Genomic DNA, 16,660 nt, shown 5'->3' with positions numbered 1-16,660 from the left:
GACTTTTTATTTGCAATTGACTACAGAAGAGTTGAACCTCTATTTTGAAAAATAATGCCGTCAACTAGACAACCCCGGAAGTGCAAAAACATAGGAAATGATCGCTTGCAACATTATGCTATTTCAGGAAAGATACAATTTAACAATTCATTGCGAATAACATTCTGAAGGAAACAATCAAGACTCACCACATTGTTAATCGGTTTCGATGAATGACGGATACATCTTGAGTTCGAGGGAAACGCAGCATTCTTCAGTGTTTGCAGATATCACCATGCTTTGTAGTATTTAGGCTATTTATTTAATCTATAGGGATACGAAGATATGGTGCTGTATGTGTAATTGAATTGAATTTGAGAAGAGATATAAAGGTAAAATAACGCTTACATTTGCATATTTTTCGAGACCTCTCGGAAATACTACCTTCTGCGATCATTTCTGGTAACAAACAAGTTGGTGTTTTTGCACTTTCCGTCATTTCGAATGAACTACTGAATTTACTTTTGTAAGAAATAGGGCACTGAAAGTGTCACCTACATTGGTCTTTAAAGATCTGTTCATGTTCAGATCTGATAAATCTTAACCTTGTTCATAAAACGGCACAGCAAAGAACACAAGCATGAGTTTCTTCAGTTTTGGCCAAAGTGCAGAAATTGATGTAGTTCTGACTGATGCTGAGACGAGAAAGAAGGCTGAACATAAGACTGAAGATGGGAAGAAGGACAAATATTTCCTATTTTATGACGGGGAGACTGTGTCTGGAAAGATCAACGTTACACTGAAGAACCCTGGGAAAAGACTGGAACATCAAGGGATCAAAATCGAATTTGTAGGCCAAATTGGTGAGTATACATCTTAGTTTAATGTTCCAAATGAATCATAATAAATGCAATGGCCCCTTTTCTGTTGGACTTTTTGATCAACAACAGTAGTGTCATATGTGCCAATACGCCTAGATGCATTCTTCTATGAGGGAGTGATTCTATTGCGATGTGTATATCTGTCCTTTCTTCACAGAGCTGTACTACGACAGAGGAAACCATCATGAATTTGTCTCCCTGGTGAAAGATCTGGCAAGGCCTGGGGAGCTTACTCAGTCACAGACCTTCGATTTTGAGTTCACCCATGTTGAGAAGCCCTATGAGACCTACACAGGCCAGAATGTGAAGCTGCGGTAAGGAAACATGCAGCCTGAACATTCTCTGCCAAAATAACTATTACTTTATGGCTCACTCTTTAACCCAAGTTCACCTTTGACCTGTCAGTCATGTGCCTAGCACTACTTCCTCATCAAGAGTAATATTTGTGTGCTTCACATGCTCAAATGTATTGCATTACACACACAAATCATAATTACTGGTTATGATAATGACTATCTTATTTTATAGCCTCAGGATGCAATGAGGATATGTTGTTGGATAACATCTGAGATTACAGCAGATTTGCTCAGTGTCTGTTGGTTGTACTTGCAGGTATTTTCTGCGTGCTACGGTGAGCAGGAGACTGAATGACATCAGTAAAGAGATGGATATCGTGGTGCACACACTCAGCACTTACCCAGAGCTCAACTCATCAATAAAAATGGAAGTTGGGATTGAAGACTGTCTCCACATTGAGTTTGAGTACAACAAATCCAAGTAAGGGTGAAATAGATTTTTTTTTAAATCACATCCTCAGTCACCTAATTTAAAAAAACTCAATTTACAAAGTAACAAAATGCCACCCTCTGGTCACAGGAACATGCAGAAACCATTGTAGTTTAGAACCTTTCCTTTGACTATGTATTGTCTTTTTGTGTTATAGCAGCCCTGTGACGGTCTCTCATGTCCTCTACAGGTACCACCTGAAAGACGTAATTGTGGGTAAGATCTACTTCCTGCTGGTGCGGATTAAGATAAAGCACATGGAGATTGACATCATCAAACGGGAGACAACTGGCACCGGTCCTAGTGTATACCATGAAAATGACACCATCGCCAAATATGAGATCATGGATGGGGCTCCTGTCCGAGGTAAAGGATATAGTGAAGTGGATTGTATGCTTTTGAAAATGGCAATGCTCAACTACCCATCAGGTCTGACTGAGTGTTTTTATTATGTTTAAGGAGAGTCAATTCCAATCCGGTTGTTTCTGGCTGGCTATGAGATGACTCCCACCATGCGAGACATTAATAAGAAGTTCTCTGTGCGTTACTACCTTAACTTGGTGCTGATTGATGAGGAGGAGAGACGCTACTTCAAACAGCAGGTATAGAACAGTGGCTTCTGATGGGTAATTGTTAGCAGTGATCCCAGATAAAATGATGTGCCCTTAGAGGGAATTTATCAAGCGTCAGGTTCAACATGGTGTATCCACTGTGCTGCACTTTTTATATATTGCATTCCTATCTAGCATTAAATGTTTCCCTATGGAACTTCTTTAATGATTAAGACAATGAGCTCAAGACCACTTCCTTCTCCAGGAAATCACACTGTGGAGGAAAGGGGATGTGGTGAGGAAGAGCATGTCGAGCCAGGCCACCATCGGAGCCCAGCGGTTCGAGGGCTCAGCCAGTTCAGAGAGCGCTCTGGAGAAGGCGGCGAGGGAGGACAGCGGCTAAAGCTCATTCTCCTCACAGAAGGAAAAGTAGTGGGGGCACCTGTCAGCTCACATGATCACTGATAAAGTAGCCCTGTTTATTAGGGCTGCTGAATAAAGGGATAAAGGAAGGATTAAGGGAAGACTGTAGGTAAACACCTGAACAATGAAAAAGAAGCCTGCATGAGGCATTACAGGGGCCTAAAATTCCGCTGCAGGTCAACTCCCTCAACACACATATCCAGTGAAAGCAAAGCCGGCCACTTGTTTAGATCTCCCCCTGTGCGTGATACCCTAAAATGTAATATTATACTCGGTCTTCTTCAAATGATCAACTTTCTTCGTCAAAGTATATTTCTAGCTTTAGCTTTATATATGAATGGATTCTAACTCTGTATACAAACCTCTTGTCATAGGGAGTTGAAGACCTGACTAACAGCGATGCATTTTGAAAACATTCCATACCCAGTCAAATGTATTCCTGACATTTTGATGTGGTCTGTCATAATGAAATCTGAAATTTTAACTTTGCACTGATTATATGTATCCATTGCTCCTCCACATACACATGCTCTCAGTCCTTGTGTAATAATTGCAGTGAGATCATTGGAAGGTTTCTATTGCATTGTAAGTGTTGTCTAATTTCTTTGAGTGAGTGGGCTGGATAAATTATTACTTACCCATTAATTTGTAAATCCTTCAAATAAGAGCCATTGAATCTCTCACCCTCTGATGCCGTTAAACCGTCATACAGTGAATAGCATTGAAGACGGTGCCACAATGTGACTATTACATTCACATGCTTTACCTAAGCATTCCAATAGTGTTAGGCAGGGATTTTAAGTGCTTGTATTTGAGGTCTGATAGTAAGGAGTCTTCTGTATCTTCCATGTTAGAGACTTGAAATGTTGTGCCTAAGTGTATCAATCTAGCAAATGAAATTCTGTTGCCTCAATATGTTTAACACATCTTTTAGCCTGAGGTTTTCCTGTATTTTTTTGTGCTCTGCAAATTGCTAATCAATAGCCCCTTTCCCCAAAACTGAAATACATTTGCCAAATGCCTTGTTATCCAGACACGTTTTGGTATATAAATAAGTTCATGTGTGCACCTGATAAATATTTGACTGATGGAATGATTGATTGCCTTTACTCTTGGAAATGAAAATTCTGCATGTTTAGACTGAAATGATCCCCTTTAGACAGTGAAGGCAAACACATGAACTGTCAATAATACCTCTTTAATATTAGAAATAAACGCCAGGCTGTCTCTTGACAAACACAGAAACCTTGAGACATTTTCCATTTAATACAAGCATAATGGTTCAATAGATCTCACCTACAGTAAATATATTAGCAGCAGCATCATCATACACAAGACAGGAACACTTCTCTCCAGGTCATCTTGTCAAAATCTTCACAGTGGGTCATTGTCCTCCAAACTCAGGACAAATTCAAATTCCTCTGAGTGAAAAAATAAAAAAGGTATGATTTTACTTACACAAAAGCTTTATAAACCATGATGTGGCAATTTGACAACCATATTACTCAGTGTCACTGATCTCCACGTACCACTGGTGAGGGGCTGGACAGACAGCCTGGCCCTGGTGAAGAGAGCCATGCCATTCAGGGACCCGCCTTTGGCCTTGTGCTGCAGGTGGATCTTCTTCAACTCAGACAGAGGAATGAAGCGCTTCAACATCCTCTCAAACTGGACATCAACCTGGCAGTCAAACATGAAACAAGCCAGCAGAGCACTAGTACAGTTTAAATTGGATTGCGATAAAAAGCCTGTATCCATACAAGTGATGTATCTTGATCTCAAGCCATTTGGAACACAAACAAATGTGAACATGAAACCATTCATACCATACTCCATTTGGGGTTGTCTGCCTTGCTGGAGGCGTCGTAATGGACATCTTTCTTGTCAAACTGAGTGTGGTCCACATAGGACTCCTTTACAATCTGGAAAAGAGAAAGCAGGCGAGAGGCACCATACCTGAAACAGTGTATATTACCAACAGAAATAAGAACAGGCTCACCTTCATAACTCCAGCTATTCCAGGCTCCTTGCAGTTGCTGTGGTAGAAGAATGCATGCTGCCCCTCTTTCATGTCTCGCATGAAGTTACGGGCTTGGTAGTTCCGAACACCATCCCAACACCCAGTTTGGTTGGGAAGAGTCTTCAGATCCTCGATCCCAAACTGTGACATAGTAAGTAAGCCATAACGACCCATAGGACAGGAGCCCATCTCTTGTTTCTGTATATCGTTAGGCAGCTTGATGTATAAGTATACACCCAGAATAGGATGCTAGTCTGTCACAGGGAATTACTCCCAATCCATTCCATTTATGCTGAAAGTTAAACAGATGCATCGGGTCCCATTTTTTGAACCCCCAACTTTCCAATCTAAGGTTGGACACATTAACCACAAAGCCTCTGAGTTGGTAACAATTGTGACATGGAATAGCCTAGATATCATTTATCCTGAACAAGACATCACTATTGAGCAACAACAGGTCTTGACACAGATGACACCATCCTATTATTAAGCAGAATAGAATACCTTGACATCTATGCCATTTTCCAAGCGGCTCTCTGGCTCTGACTTCATCAGCCAGTGACAATACTGTGGTTGTACAGGGGATTTTTTTGCCTTTGAACTCTCCTGTTTTCCAGTCTTTCCAGAACCTTTCCTCTTCCCCCTGACTGCCTGACCAACCTCCAATGGGGAGTCCTCACTGTGGGCATTAGTTTTTGTCTCTTCATCGTTGCCTGGGTAATACATTCACTTATTAATAGCCATTCTAAAATCAAATCATTGTGGTAGTAAAGTGAGTGTGAAACAGTGTCAGGGATGTTGAAAAACCTTGCAATGGCATGTCATTCAGTGCACAGAAATGTGAACGCTTTTACTTACTGGATTGTAGTGTTCTTGTGGTTCCACGGGTTCTCATTTTAGGTGCCATGCCTGAGAGATGAAGCAATAGTGGTTGGCTTGGAAGAACTAGAATCTTCAAGTCCCATTCCAATGATATCTAACCATTGGTGCGTGACAGTAGGTGACATTTGATTTACAATTTTAAAAAATAACGTGTTTCATTAAATCAGTTAATTATGCGAAGAGTTGCATTGTTACTTACTGGTACGTTATAACGATGCAAATCGAAGTGGTCGGAACCATAAAACTCAGAACACTGCAAAAAGAAGGACTGAATGACGAAGAACTCCCGCGCTAGTGGCTTACGTCAAAAGCACATGATGTAGAAACAATTTTAGTTTGTTTATCTGTTTAGGCCCCCTTAATGTATCTGGTTTAGGCAAGCAATCGACCTTAAGGTATATTTTAATTAAATAACGAGAAAAATGTGCCCTTTCCTGAAAAAGTATAGAAGAAAACTAAGCAAGCAACCCAATATAACAACTACACGTATCTTGCGTAATGGAACTACATTTCCCTACAGCAGCAGCGTGATATAACCAATAACCAACATGGCCATGGGGACGTTATCTAGAGTTGTCAGACTGAGTTCATGCATCGGCAGAAGTCGGCGGTTAATATTTAACAGCACACAGAGACGAGGAATCGCTTCGTGTATTGACCGTAAGCATTTTTGGTTTCCAAATCGTTGGTAGAGTAATTCCAGACTTGCACTACTGACGCATTAGCTTAGTTGGGATGAGCTGAATAGCTATCTAAACTAGCTAACGTTAGCTGAGTACTGTAACGTAAACTCACCCCATTCCGTACAAATGTGCGCAACCGCGACATTAAAACGAGGCTACAAAAAAAACTAATGGAGCTGTGTTGACTTCAAAATCTGGGGTGTGAACTACGTTTAATATGCGTTGATCGACATGGTAATGGATCTATAGTATTGGAGAAAAGTTGAAAACGGACTCTCCGTTACATCGTGACGTGTCATGCCGTAACGTACATCACGCATAAAGCAACTATTTCTGTTTTACAATCTCTCTCCACCTGGTGTAGCACTTCTCTCATCGTTTAAAAACAAGAAATGGACAGTGACGGGGTAAGGGGGATACCTAGTCATATTAGAGGCGATAAGGTGATAAGTTGGACAAATCTGGTGAAAAAAAGCAATTTTCCCACACAACATCTCTCCTTACTATCACGCATTTGTTTCGCTTCCCCACCGCCATTTAAAAAAAGATCCGACGGGGCTCATTGCCTGCTTGAATCATGCAGAAACGGGCAGCGTTTAGGTCATGTCACTTATTTTGTTGGAAAGGGGAGAACGTGTGCTTTACAATGGTATTGACATTACAGTTGATCTGGAAGTATTTCGTTTTTTAGGCGCTAAAATAAGGTCAATTGTACGGACCAGCAATGTATTCCTACTTAAGTACTAGCTAGTCATATTGACCACAGTTATTAACGACAGACAGTAACAAATAACGTTATACTACCTAAGTAGCAATGTAACCTCTGGTGGTCAAGTTGTACTCAAACCTTATTTTGAAGCCAAAGTAGTCGTGTTGATACAGTATTTAAAAAAATAATATTTATTTGCCTAGTTAAATAAAGATGAGAGAAAGGTGTAAAAAAAAACAAAAAACAGGCAAAATCGGTTTCCAAAAATACATATTTCCGATTGTAATGAAAACTTGAAATCGGCCCTAATTAATCGGCCATTCCGATTTAATCAGTCGACCACTAATAATAATTATTGTGAGCAATGTATGACATGACAATTTGAAAAAGATTATTTGCCCTTAAACTCGCCAGATTGTTTATCAATGGATGTCAATTTAACTCATTTGACTGCTATGATAAGGCACAAGGCGGAATGGTATATGGCCAATATACCATGGGCTGTTCTTAAGCATGACGCTACACGGAGTGCTTGGATACATTTGTTAGCCTTGGTATATTGGCCGTATACCACAAACCCCTGGGGTGCGTTATTGCTATTACAAACTGGTTACCATAATTGTATTTTTTTGTCATACCCGTGGTAGATGGTCTGATACACTGCTCAAAAAAATAAAGGGAACACTAAAATAACACATCCTAGATCTGAATGAATTAAATATTCTTATTAAATACTTTTTTCTTTACATAGTTGAATGTGCTGACAACAAAATCACACAAAAATGATCAATGGAAATCAAATGTATCAACCCATGGAGGTCTGGATTTGGAGTCACACTCAAAATGAAAGTGGAAAACCACACTACTGGCTGATCCAACTTTGATGTAATGTCCTTAAAACAAGTCAAAATGAGGCTCAGTAGTGTGTGTGGCCTCTACGTGCCTATATGACCTCCCTACAACGGCTGGGCATGCTCCTGATGAGGTGGCGGATGGTCTCCTGAGGGATCTCCTCCCAGACCTGGACTAAAGCATCCGCCAACTCCTGGACAGTCTGTGGTGCAACGTGGCGCTGGTGGATGGAGCGAGACATGATGTGCTCAATTGGATTCAGGTCTGGGGAACAGGCGGGCCAGTCCATAGCATCATTACCTTCCTCTTGCAGGAACTGCTGACACACTCCAGCCACATGAGGTCTAGCATTGTCTTGCATTAGGAGGAACCCAGGGCCAACCGCACCAACATATGGTCTCCCAAGGGGTCTGAGGATCTCATCTCGGTACCTAATGGCAGTCAGGCTACCTCTGGCGAGCACATGGAGGGCTGTGCGGCCCCCCAAAGAAATGCCACCCCACACCATGACTGACCCACCGCCAAACCAGTCGTGCTGGAGGATGTTGCAGGCAGCATAACGTTCTCCACGGCGTCTCCAGACTGTCATGTCCGTCACGTGCTCAGTGTGAACCGGCTTTCATCTGTGAAGAGCACAGCACAGAGCACAATTTGCCAATCTTGTTGTTCTCTGGCAAATGCCAAACGTCCTGCACGGTGTTGGGCTGTAAGCACAACACCCACCTGTGGACGTCGGGCCCTCATACCACCCTCATGGAGTCTGTTTCTTACCGTTTGAGCAGACACATGCACATTTGTGGCCTGCTGGAGGTCATTTTGCAGGGCTCTGGCAGTGCTCCTCCTGCTCCTCCTTGCACAAAGGCGGAGGTAGCGGTCCTGCTGCTGGGTTGTTGCCCTCCTACGGCCTCCTCCACGTCTCCTGAGACAGGCCAGTACATCCTGGTAGCGCCTCCATGCTCTGGACACTACGCTGACAGACACAGCAAACCTTCTTGCCACAGCTCGCATTGATGTGCCATCCTGGATGAGCTGCACTACCTGAGCCACTTGTGTGGGTTGTAGACTCCGTCTCATGCTACCACTAGAGTGAAAGCACCGCCAGCATTCAAAAGTGACCAAAACATCAGCCAGGAGGCATAGGAACTGAGAAGTGGTCTGTGGTTATCACCTGCAAAACCACTCCTTTATTGGGGGTGTCTTGCTAATTGCCTATAATTTCCACCTGTTGTCTATTCCATTTGCACAACAGCATGTGAAATTTATTGTCAGTGTTGCTTCCTAAGTGGACAGTTTGATTTCACAGAAGTGTGATTGACTTGGAGTTACATTGTGTTGTTTAAGTGTTCCCTTTATTTTTTTGAGCAGTGTGTGTGTGTGTATGTATGTATGTATGTATGTATATATATATATATATATATATATATGCATGCTTGTCAACAACAGCCAATGTATATATTTTTTTATTTCTTTTCACCTGTAGCCTAATCAGACTACTGTTAACATCAATCTAATGTGTTCTAACAACTGATCTGCAATTGCGATAGAGCTTTGACAACTTCCAATTTAATTAACTAAACATATCCATTAATAATTGGTTTGCCAGCTCCAGGTAGGCTACAAAAGTGGCACATTAATTTGCAATGCCCCCAGTGATATTGCCCCTTCTGATGACCAGGTGGCGAATCGCATCTCTGCATGTCTGGCAGACATATCAGTGTGGATGACGGATCACCACCTCAAGCTGAACCTCGGCAAGACGGAGCTGCTCTTCCTCCCGGGGAAGGACTGCCCGTTCCATGATCTCGCCATCACGGTTGACAACTCCATTGTATCCTCCTCCCAGAGCGCTAAGAACCTTGGCGTGATCCTGGACAACACCCTGTCGTTCTCAAATAACATCAAGGCGGTGGCCCGTTCCTGTAGGTTCATGCTCTACAACATCCGCAGAGTACGACCCTGCCTCACACAGGAAGCGGCGCAGGTCCTAATCCAGGCACTTGTCATCTCCCGTCTGGATTACTGCAACTCGCTGTTGGCTGGGCTCCCTGCCTGTGCCATTAAACCCCTACAACTCATCCAGAACGCCGCAGCCCGTCTGGTGTTCAACCTTCCCAAGTTCTCTCACGTCACCCCGCTCCTCCGCTCTCTCCACTGGCTTCCAGTTGAAGCTCGCATCCGCTACAAGACCATGGTGCTTGCCTACGGAGCTGTGAGGGGAACGGCACCTCAGTACCTCCAGGCTCTGATCAGGCCCTACACCCAAACAAGGGCACTGCGTTCATCCACCTCTGGCCTGCTCGCCTCCCTACCACTGAGGAAGTACAGTTCCCGCTCAGCCCAGTCAAAACTGTTCGCTGCTCTGGCCCCCCAATGGTGGAACAAACTCCCTCACGACGCCAGGACAGCGGAGTCAATCACCACCTTCCGGAGACACCTGAAACCCCACCTCTTTAAGGAATACCTAGGATAGGATAAAGTAATCCTTCTCACCCCCCCCCTTAAAAGATTTAGATGCACTATTGTAAAGTGGCTGTTCCACTGGATGTCATAAGGTGAATGCACCAATTTGTAAGTCGCTCTGGATAAGAGCGTCTGCTAAATGACTTAAATGTAAATGTAATGTCATTTCGACATATTTCTTGTATCAAATAGTAGCCGATAGTGGCATATATATTAATAGGCTACTTTATGGCCAACGGAGGCACATTTTAGAATTCTCCACTTTTAATGTCAGTTTCATTGAGGCCCATTCTAAATATATCACAGACGGTGTCACCAGCAAAGCACAATCACACCACCTCCTCCATGCTTCACGGTGGGAACCACACATGCAGAGTAGGCGAATGGATGATCTCACAGAGACATGCCGGTTGGAACTAAAAATCTCAAATGTGGACTCGTCAGACCAAATGACAGATTTCCACCTGTCTAATGTCCATTGCTCGTGTTTCTTGGCCCAAGCAAGTCTCTTCTTATTGGTGTCCTTTAGTAGTGGTTTCTTTGCAGCAATTCGACCATGAAGTCGTGATTCACCCAGTCTCCTCTGAACAGTTGATGATGAGATGTGTCTGTTACTTGAACTCTGAAGCATTTATTTGGGCTGCAATTTCTGAGGCTGGTAACTCTAATGAACGTATCTTCTGCAGCAGAGGTAACCTTCATGTCTTAAAGTAATGATGGACTGCCATTTCTCTTTACTTTATTCAGCCTTTCTTGCCATAATATGAACTTGGTCTTTAACCAAATAGGGCTATCTTCTGTATACCACCCCTACCTTGTCACAACAGAATTGATTGGCTCAAATGCATTAAGAAGGAAAGAAATTCCAAAAAAACATATAACAAGGCAAACCTGTTAATTGAAATGCATTCCAGGTGACTACCTCCATGAAGCTGGTTGAGAGAATGCCAAGACTGTGCAAAGCTGTCATCAAGGCAAAGGGTGGCTACTTTGAAGAGTGTCAAATATAAAATATATTTTGATTTGTTTAACACTTAGGTTACTACATGATTCCATATGTGTTATTTCATAGTTTTGTCATCACTATTATTCTACAAGGTAGAAAATATTAAAAATAAAGAAAAACCCTTGAATCAGTAGGTGTGTCCAAACTTTTTACTGGTACTGTATATATTTTTAAGAGAAATACCATGGTGGCTGCAGTGCAACTTAGAAATAGCCCAAAAACCTGCAACCTTCTAACAATACATTTTCACGTGACATCGTTTTCAAAGTAGCCCAATTTGGCCAGAACATGGCAACACTGTTCTGGCCTGACCTACTTTGAGTTGGACGGATGTAAAGGAAGGGCGTGTGTCATGTTCAATGGTTGTTTGAACTTTTTCACATGAAGAGAAATAGTATGTTTAAAAGGATTCTGGTCATTTTTACCTGACTCTACAGTATTATCATTGTCATTATACCACTAGGCTTTATTCAGTATGTGCCATGCGTGACACTATTCTTAACTCCCTCCTTGCAGCTTCTCATGGCCTCAGCGATGAACAGAAGGAGTTTCAGAAGATGGCCTTTGACTTCGCAGCCCATGAAATGTCTCCACACATGGCCGAGTGGGATGAAAAGGTACTAACTACTGTGCAGTGCAGCTTGTTTAGCTAGATTTTTGAGCCACTTTAAAATCTGACTCCCTTTCAACCCATCCATATCAATGGAAGAAATGGAACGGTATCAAACATATGGAAACTACGTGATCAATGCCATTCCAATGAGCCTGACTTCCTACAGCTCTTCCCACCAGCCTCCTCTGCAATCACTCATCCCCTTTTTGTGTAAGGGCATTTGTTTGAATGTAAAAGCATATTTTTTTTATTGTTCAGGAAATCTTCCCGGTGGAGACCATGCGAAAGGCTGCCCAGCTGGGGTTTGGAGGGATCTATGTACAGCCGGAGGTGGGGGGATCTGGCCTGTCTCGCCTGGACACCTCTGTCATCTTTGAGGCGTTATCGACAGGCTGTGTCAGCACCACAGCCTACATCAGCATTCATAAGTAAGGCCTGGCCAATGCCAGCAATCACCACAACATTCAACCTCTCAAGAGACCCCTGCTTTAAATTAATATCTAGTCAATTGCCTATAGGGGATTTTTGGTTAGGATTATCATTTTTCAACGCCGATACCAATTATTGGAGGACCAAAAAAAGCCGATACCGATTAATCAGCCGATTTTATATTTGATTTATTTATATATATATATATATTTTATAATGACAATTACAACAATACTGAAGGAACACTTATTTTAATATAATACCATGCTCAATTTGGTTTAAATAATGCAAAAACAGTGTTGGAGAAGAAAGTAAAAGTGCAATATGTGCCATGTAAAAAAGCTAATGTTTAAGTTCCTTGCTCAGAACATGAGAACATAGTGGGGCAAAAAAGTATTTAGTCAGCCACCAATTGTGCAAGTTCTCCCACTTAAAAAGATGAGGCCTGTAATTTTCATCATAGGTACACTTCAACTAAAAAAAATATCCAGAAAATCACATTGTAGGATTTTTAATGAATTTATTTGCAAATTAGGCCTCATCTTTTTCAGTGGGAGAACTTGCACAATTGGTGGCTGACTAAATACTTTTTTGCCCCACTGTATGAAAGCTGGTGGTTCAGTATTCCCAGTTCTTCAATATTCCCAGTTAGGTTTTAGGTTGTAGTTATTATAGGACTATTTCTCTCTATACCATTAGTATTTCATATACCTTTGACTTTTGGATGTTCTAATAGCCACTTTAGTATTGCCAGCCTAATCTCAGGAGTTGATAGGCTTGAAGTCATAAACAACGCTGTGAAGCAAGCATTGCTAAGAGCTGCCGGCAAACGCTCAGACTGCTCTATCAAATCATAGACTTAATTATAATATAATAAACACAAATATGGTCAAATCCGGAAACTATCATTTCGAAAACAAAGCGTTTATTCTTTCAGTGAAATACGGAACCGTTCCGTATTTTATCGAACGCAAGTGAAGTGACACAATTTCCCTAGTTAATATTGCCTGTTAACATGAATTTCTTTTAACTAAATATACAGGTTTAAAAAATATACTTCTGTGTATTGATTTTAAGAAAGGCATTGATGTTTATGGTTAGGTACATGGTTAGGTACTTTTTTTCGCGAATGCGCTTAAATCATCCCCCGTTTTGGCGAAGTAGGCTGTGATTCGATGATAAATTAACAGGCACCGCATTGATTATATGCAACGCAGGGCAAGCTAGTTAACCTAGTAATATTGTCAACCATGTGTAGTTAACTAGTGATTGTGAAGATGGATTGTTTTCATAAGATAAGTTTAACACTAGCTAGCAACTTACCATGGCTCCTTGCTGCACTCGTGTAACAGGTGGTCACCCTGCCATGCAGTTTCCTTGTGGAATGCAATGTAATGGGCGTCCAAAAAGGCAGATTTACTGATTTGTTATGAAAACTGGAGTATGGGGTGTTCATTAATAGATGCTCATTTCTGTGCAGCATGTGTAACTGGATGATTGACACCTTCGGCAACACCGAGCAGAGGGAGAAGTTCTGCCCTGAGCTTTGTACGATGGACAAGTTTGCCTCTTATTGTCTCACTGAACCAGGTTGGTATTGTCTTCATCTTTCTAGTATATGGTAGTATGTCATGCATTGACACCATGAACCTGTGTAATGTGGTTATGAAGCAGTTTTATTGAATCTCATGTCACGTTTCAGGCAGTGGCAGTGATGCTGCTTCGTTACTCACTACTGCAAAGTTGGAAGGAGACCATTATATCCTCAATGGTTCCAAGGTACTGTTTTTAATTCATCTCCATACTATAGCTGATAGAATAAATTGTGATATAAAGTGGAAGTTCCTGTCTCACTCTGTGTCCTACTGCAGGCCTTCATCAGTGGAGGAGGAGACACAGACGTGTACATAGTAATGTGTCGGACGGGAGGGAAAGGTCCCAAGGGGATCTCCTGTGTGGTGGTGGAGAAAGACACTCCAGGACTCAGCTTTGGCAAGAAGGAGAAGAAGGTAGCTGGCATTTGATTAATGTTGGTATTGTCTTAAATTGGTCAAATTTTGAATACAATCATTATGTCTTATAAACTGTAAAGCAGGAACCTACAAACGTACATGGTCTGTAGACATGAGGACATTAACTAAGTGAAGCCATGTCCACCAGGGGCCATAGTTGAGTCCCTGAGGGATGCAGTGATTTTCCAACTGAGGCCTCTCCTCTCTCTCCAGGTGGGATGGAACTCTCAGCCAACTAGAGCAGTGATCTTAGAGGACTGCCACATCCCAGTGACCAATCGGCTGGGTCAGGAGGGACAGGGCTTCAACATTGCTATGAGAGGCCTGAACGGAGGCAGGATCAATATTGGTGAGATGGCACCAGATTTACCTTTTGTTTCAATGGTTTGTTATTTGATGGCCATCTCTATATTTTTCTCAGTCGTTTTTGCTTAACCCATTTTATTCACAGGTTTTGAAAACGCAACCAATGCTCAGGTGTCAGCTACATTAACTTTCATTGGGTTTATCTGCCTGCAGCCTCTTGTTCTCTTGGGGCGGCCCATGCATGTGTACAGCTGGCGAGAGATCACCTGCTAGTACGCAAGCAGTTTGGAGAGGCTCTCTCTAACAACCAGGTAAGCATCCCATCAAGTCTACGGCTTTGAATTGGGAAAGACCTTTAGTAATCCAATAGAATATTTGATTCTGGGTTCCTTCTGTAGTTCCTGCAGTTTAAGTTGGCAGAGATGGCAACCAAGCTAGTGGCATCACGTCTGTTGCTACGCGAGGCTGCCGTGGCACTGCAGGAGAGCAGGTCTGACGCTGTGTCCCTCTGCTCCATGGCCAAACTCTTTGTCACTGACGAGTGCTTCAACGTGAGTCAATATTATCTCTTAAAATGGTTCTTATAAAAATACTTATTTTAGTATTTACTGTAAAACCCTCCAATAGCTATTATCCTGGGCGTGTATTTCCTTAAAATGCAGCAGACTTGTTTTGACATGCAAGGTTGAAATGCAGTGAAATTCCACTGCAGCAGACAGTACACGATTAATTATACTTTTTGGGGACCAGAGCTTATTATAGGCCAGTGTTTATTTGCTAAAATGTGAAACGATGCCCGGCCATTAAGAGACCAATGCTTGGAGACTCAACATTTAATGGACGTTTTACAGTAAGTCGTCTCCTTTTGCACACTGGTAATGATGTAGTCAGCTACTCAGATGTAGCTGGACAGCTCTCACACACAGGTATCTCTGCAATCAACAGATCTGTAACCAGGCACTCCAGATGCATGGTGGATACGGTTACCTCAAAGACTACGCTGTTCAACAGTTTGTCCGGGACATTCGAGTACACCAGATACTGGAGGGTATGTATACACTTTGCTTACCATGACAAAGCTGTCCTTCTGAAATTCTGCTTTGTAACAGGTGGTTATCAGTATTTGAATGGTAACGCACACCTCTTTATAAAATTAGGTACTGTTGCACTGACGTTTTACCCTTTTCTATTTCCTTTCAGGAACAAATGAAGTGATGCGGATGATAATTGCCAGAAGTTTACTGTCAGAGTCTGGATAAATGTAATGCCATGGGCCATCCAAAATGGACTTTCTCCTGTCTTGAAGGGATGGTGGTGGCAGCCATCATGTGGCGTTTGACTGTGACTGGATCCCTCAAGTGTCTTTTAAAGGGGGAAAATACTATAGCAGTTTTGTTTGAGATTGCAAACAGGACAGGAGGACCTAATGACAGCATGGAATTAAATAATGTTAGGTGATTTAAATAAGTTACTCATTGAGAGATACAGTATGGAAGTGGAACCACGTTAGAAATGTAATATTTCTCCATGCTTTATTTTGTGGTTTTTGGTTGTCTTGCAATAAAAACAATGCATCTATATATATTTTTACCTTCACCTAAGAACTAATTCTTATTTTCAATGACAGAGGTTTAACTGCCTGTTCAGGGGCAGAACGACAGATTTTTACCAAGACAGCTTGGGGATTTGAACTTGCAACCTTTCGGTTACTAGTCCAACACTAACCACCAGGCTACCCTTGCCGCCCCAGATGTATCAGATGGTTAGTTTGATATCGTGGCCTTTCATGTGTATTCAGTTATGATAATATTTGAAACAGGAGCAAGTTTGGTTCTCATGATAATTCCAGTTTAATCCTAAAACAACTGTCTAGGCGGGTTGGATAACTGTGAAGTTTCATGTATGGTGTGTGTACTATAATATTTGGTCATTTACACTCAATAAAACTGACAGCACTAGATAAGTTTAAATGTGAATGTTCTCAGCTGTGGTACTACATTAAACATGGTTCTGAATGGTTTATCGTAAAGTGTTAAAACGGCTGCATTGGACCTTTATGTACCTGTGA

The 16,660-nt window shown here is 42.0% G+C and overlaps 3 protein-coding genes across 4 annotated transcripts; 2 read left to right on the top strand and 1 right to left on the bottom strand.

Moving 5' to 3' along the window:
• Window positions 1-71: 71 nt before the first annotated feature.
• On the top strand, window positions 72-3,713 carry LOC115136712 (vacuolar protein sorting-associated protein 26B-like). Its single transcript, XM_029672416.2, has 6 exons — window positions 72-842; window positions 1,018-1,174; window positions 1,473-1,637; window positions 1,837-2,012; window positions 2,106-2,248; window positions 2,463-3,713. Exons 1-6 carry the CDS (start codon window positions 620-622, stop codon window positions 2,598-2,600), a joined length of 1,002 nt encoding a protein of 333 aa, XP_029528276.1. The 5' UTR covers window positions 72-619; the 3' UTR covers window positions 2,601-3,713.
• An 86-nt stretch (window positions 3,714-3,799) lies between these two features.
• Window positions 3,800-6,502, bottom strand: thyn1 (thymocyte nuclear protein 1). The gene is made up of 8 exons (XM_029672418.2): window positions 6,318-6,502; window positions 5,722-5,775; window positions 5,499-5,549; window positions 5,145-5,353; window positions 4,620-4,781; window positions 4,447-4,542; window positions 4,150-4,300; window positions 3,800-4,041 (listed from the first exon to the last, which is right to left on the bottom strand). Exons 3-8 carry the CDS (start codon window positions 5,545-5,547, stop codon window positions 3,995-3,997), a joined length of 714 nt encoding a protein of 237 aa, XP_029528278.1. The 5' UTR covers window positions 5,548-5,549; window positions 5,722-5,775; window positions 6,318-6,502; the 3' UTR covers window positions 3,800-3,994.
• Window positions 6,044-16,630, top strand: acad8 (acyl-CoA dehydrogenase family, member 8). 2 transcript variants are annotated; one of them, XM_029672414.2, is made up of 11 exons: window positions 6,044-6,182; window positions 11,749-11,849; window positions 12,104-12,273; window positions 13,755-13,864; window positions 13,977-14,053; window positions 14,146-14,283; window positions 14,500-14,635; window positions 14,806-14,903; window positions 14,991-15,143; window positions 15,538-15,640; window positions 15,793-16,630. In XM_029672414.2, the coding sequence occupies exons 1-11, from the start codon at window positions 6,071-6,073 to the stop codon at window positions 15,849-15,851; spliced, it is 1,257 nt and encodes a 418-aa protein (XP_029528274.1). In that variant the 5' UTR covers window positions 6,044-6,070; the 3' UTR covers window positions 15,852-16,630. The 2 variants fall into 2 exon arrangements, with proteins under 2 accessions (XP_029528274.1, XP_029528273.1); XM_029672413.2 differs by having other exon boundaries at window positions 15,484-15,640.
• The last annotated feature ends 30 nt before the right edge of the window (window positions 16,631-16,660 follow it).

This window comes from Oncorhynchus nerka, linkage group LG11 (genome assembly GCF_034236695.1).
Source record: "Oncorhynchus nerka isolate Pitt River linkage group LG11, Oner_Uvic_2.0, whole genome shotgun sequence".
In the NCBI taxonomy this organism is placed as follows: domain Eukaryota; kingdom Metazoa; phylum Chordata; class Actinopteri; order Salmoniformes; family Salmonidae; genus Oncorhynchus; species Oncorhynchus nerka.
This window is presented reverse-complemented; position numbering and strand designations above follow the sequence as displayed.

What these genes read in the sequence shown, in the direction of transcription:
- LOC115136712 (XM_029672416.2), top strand. Translation starts at nt 620, where the DNA reads ATGAGTTTCTTCAGTTTTGGCCAAAGTGCAGAAATTGATGTAGTTCTG. An exon ending in TTTGAGTACAACAAATCCAA is followed by an intron (nt 1,638 to 1,836) that starts GTAAGGGTGAAA and finishes TGTCCTCTACAG; the next exon opens with GTACCACCTGAAAGACGTAA. An exon ending in GACGCTACTTCAAACAGCAG is followed by an intron (nt 2,249 to 2,462) that starts GTATAGAACAGT and finishes TTCCTTCTCCAG; the next exon opens with GAAATCACACTGTGGAGGAA.
- thyn1 (XM_029672418.2), bottom strand. Translation starts at nt 5,547, where the DNA reads ATGGCACCTAAAATGAGAACCCGTGGAACCACAAGAACACTACAATCC. An exon ending in AAAATGGCATAGATGTCAAG is followed by an intron (nt 4,782 to 5,144) that starts GTATTCTATTCT and finishes ACTATGTCACAG; the next exon opens with TTTGGGATCGAGGATCTGAA. An exon ending in ACAACCCCAAATGGAGTATG is followed by an intron (nt 4,301 to 4,446) that starts GTATGAATGGTT and finishes TTTGACTGCCAG; the next exon opens with GTTGATGTCCAGTTTGAGAG.
- acad8 (XM_029672413.2), top strand. Translation starts at nt 6,071, where the DNA reads ATGGCCATGGGGACGTTATCTAGAGTTGTCAGACTGAGTTCATGCATC. An exon ending in ATATCCTCAATGGTTCCAAG is followed by an intron (nt 14,054 to 14,145) that starts GTACTGTTTTTA and finishes GTCCTACTGCAG; the next exon opens with GCCTTCATCAGTGGAGGAGG. An exon ending in TCACTGACGAGTGCTTCAAC is followed by an intron (nt 15,144 to 15,483) that starts GTGAGTCAATAT and finishes TGATGTAGTCAG; the next exon opens with CTACTCAGATGTAGCTGGAC.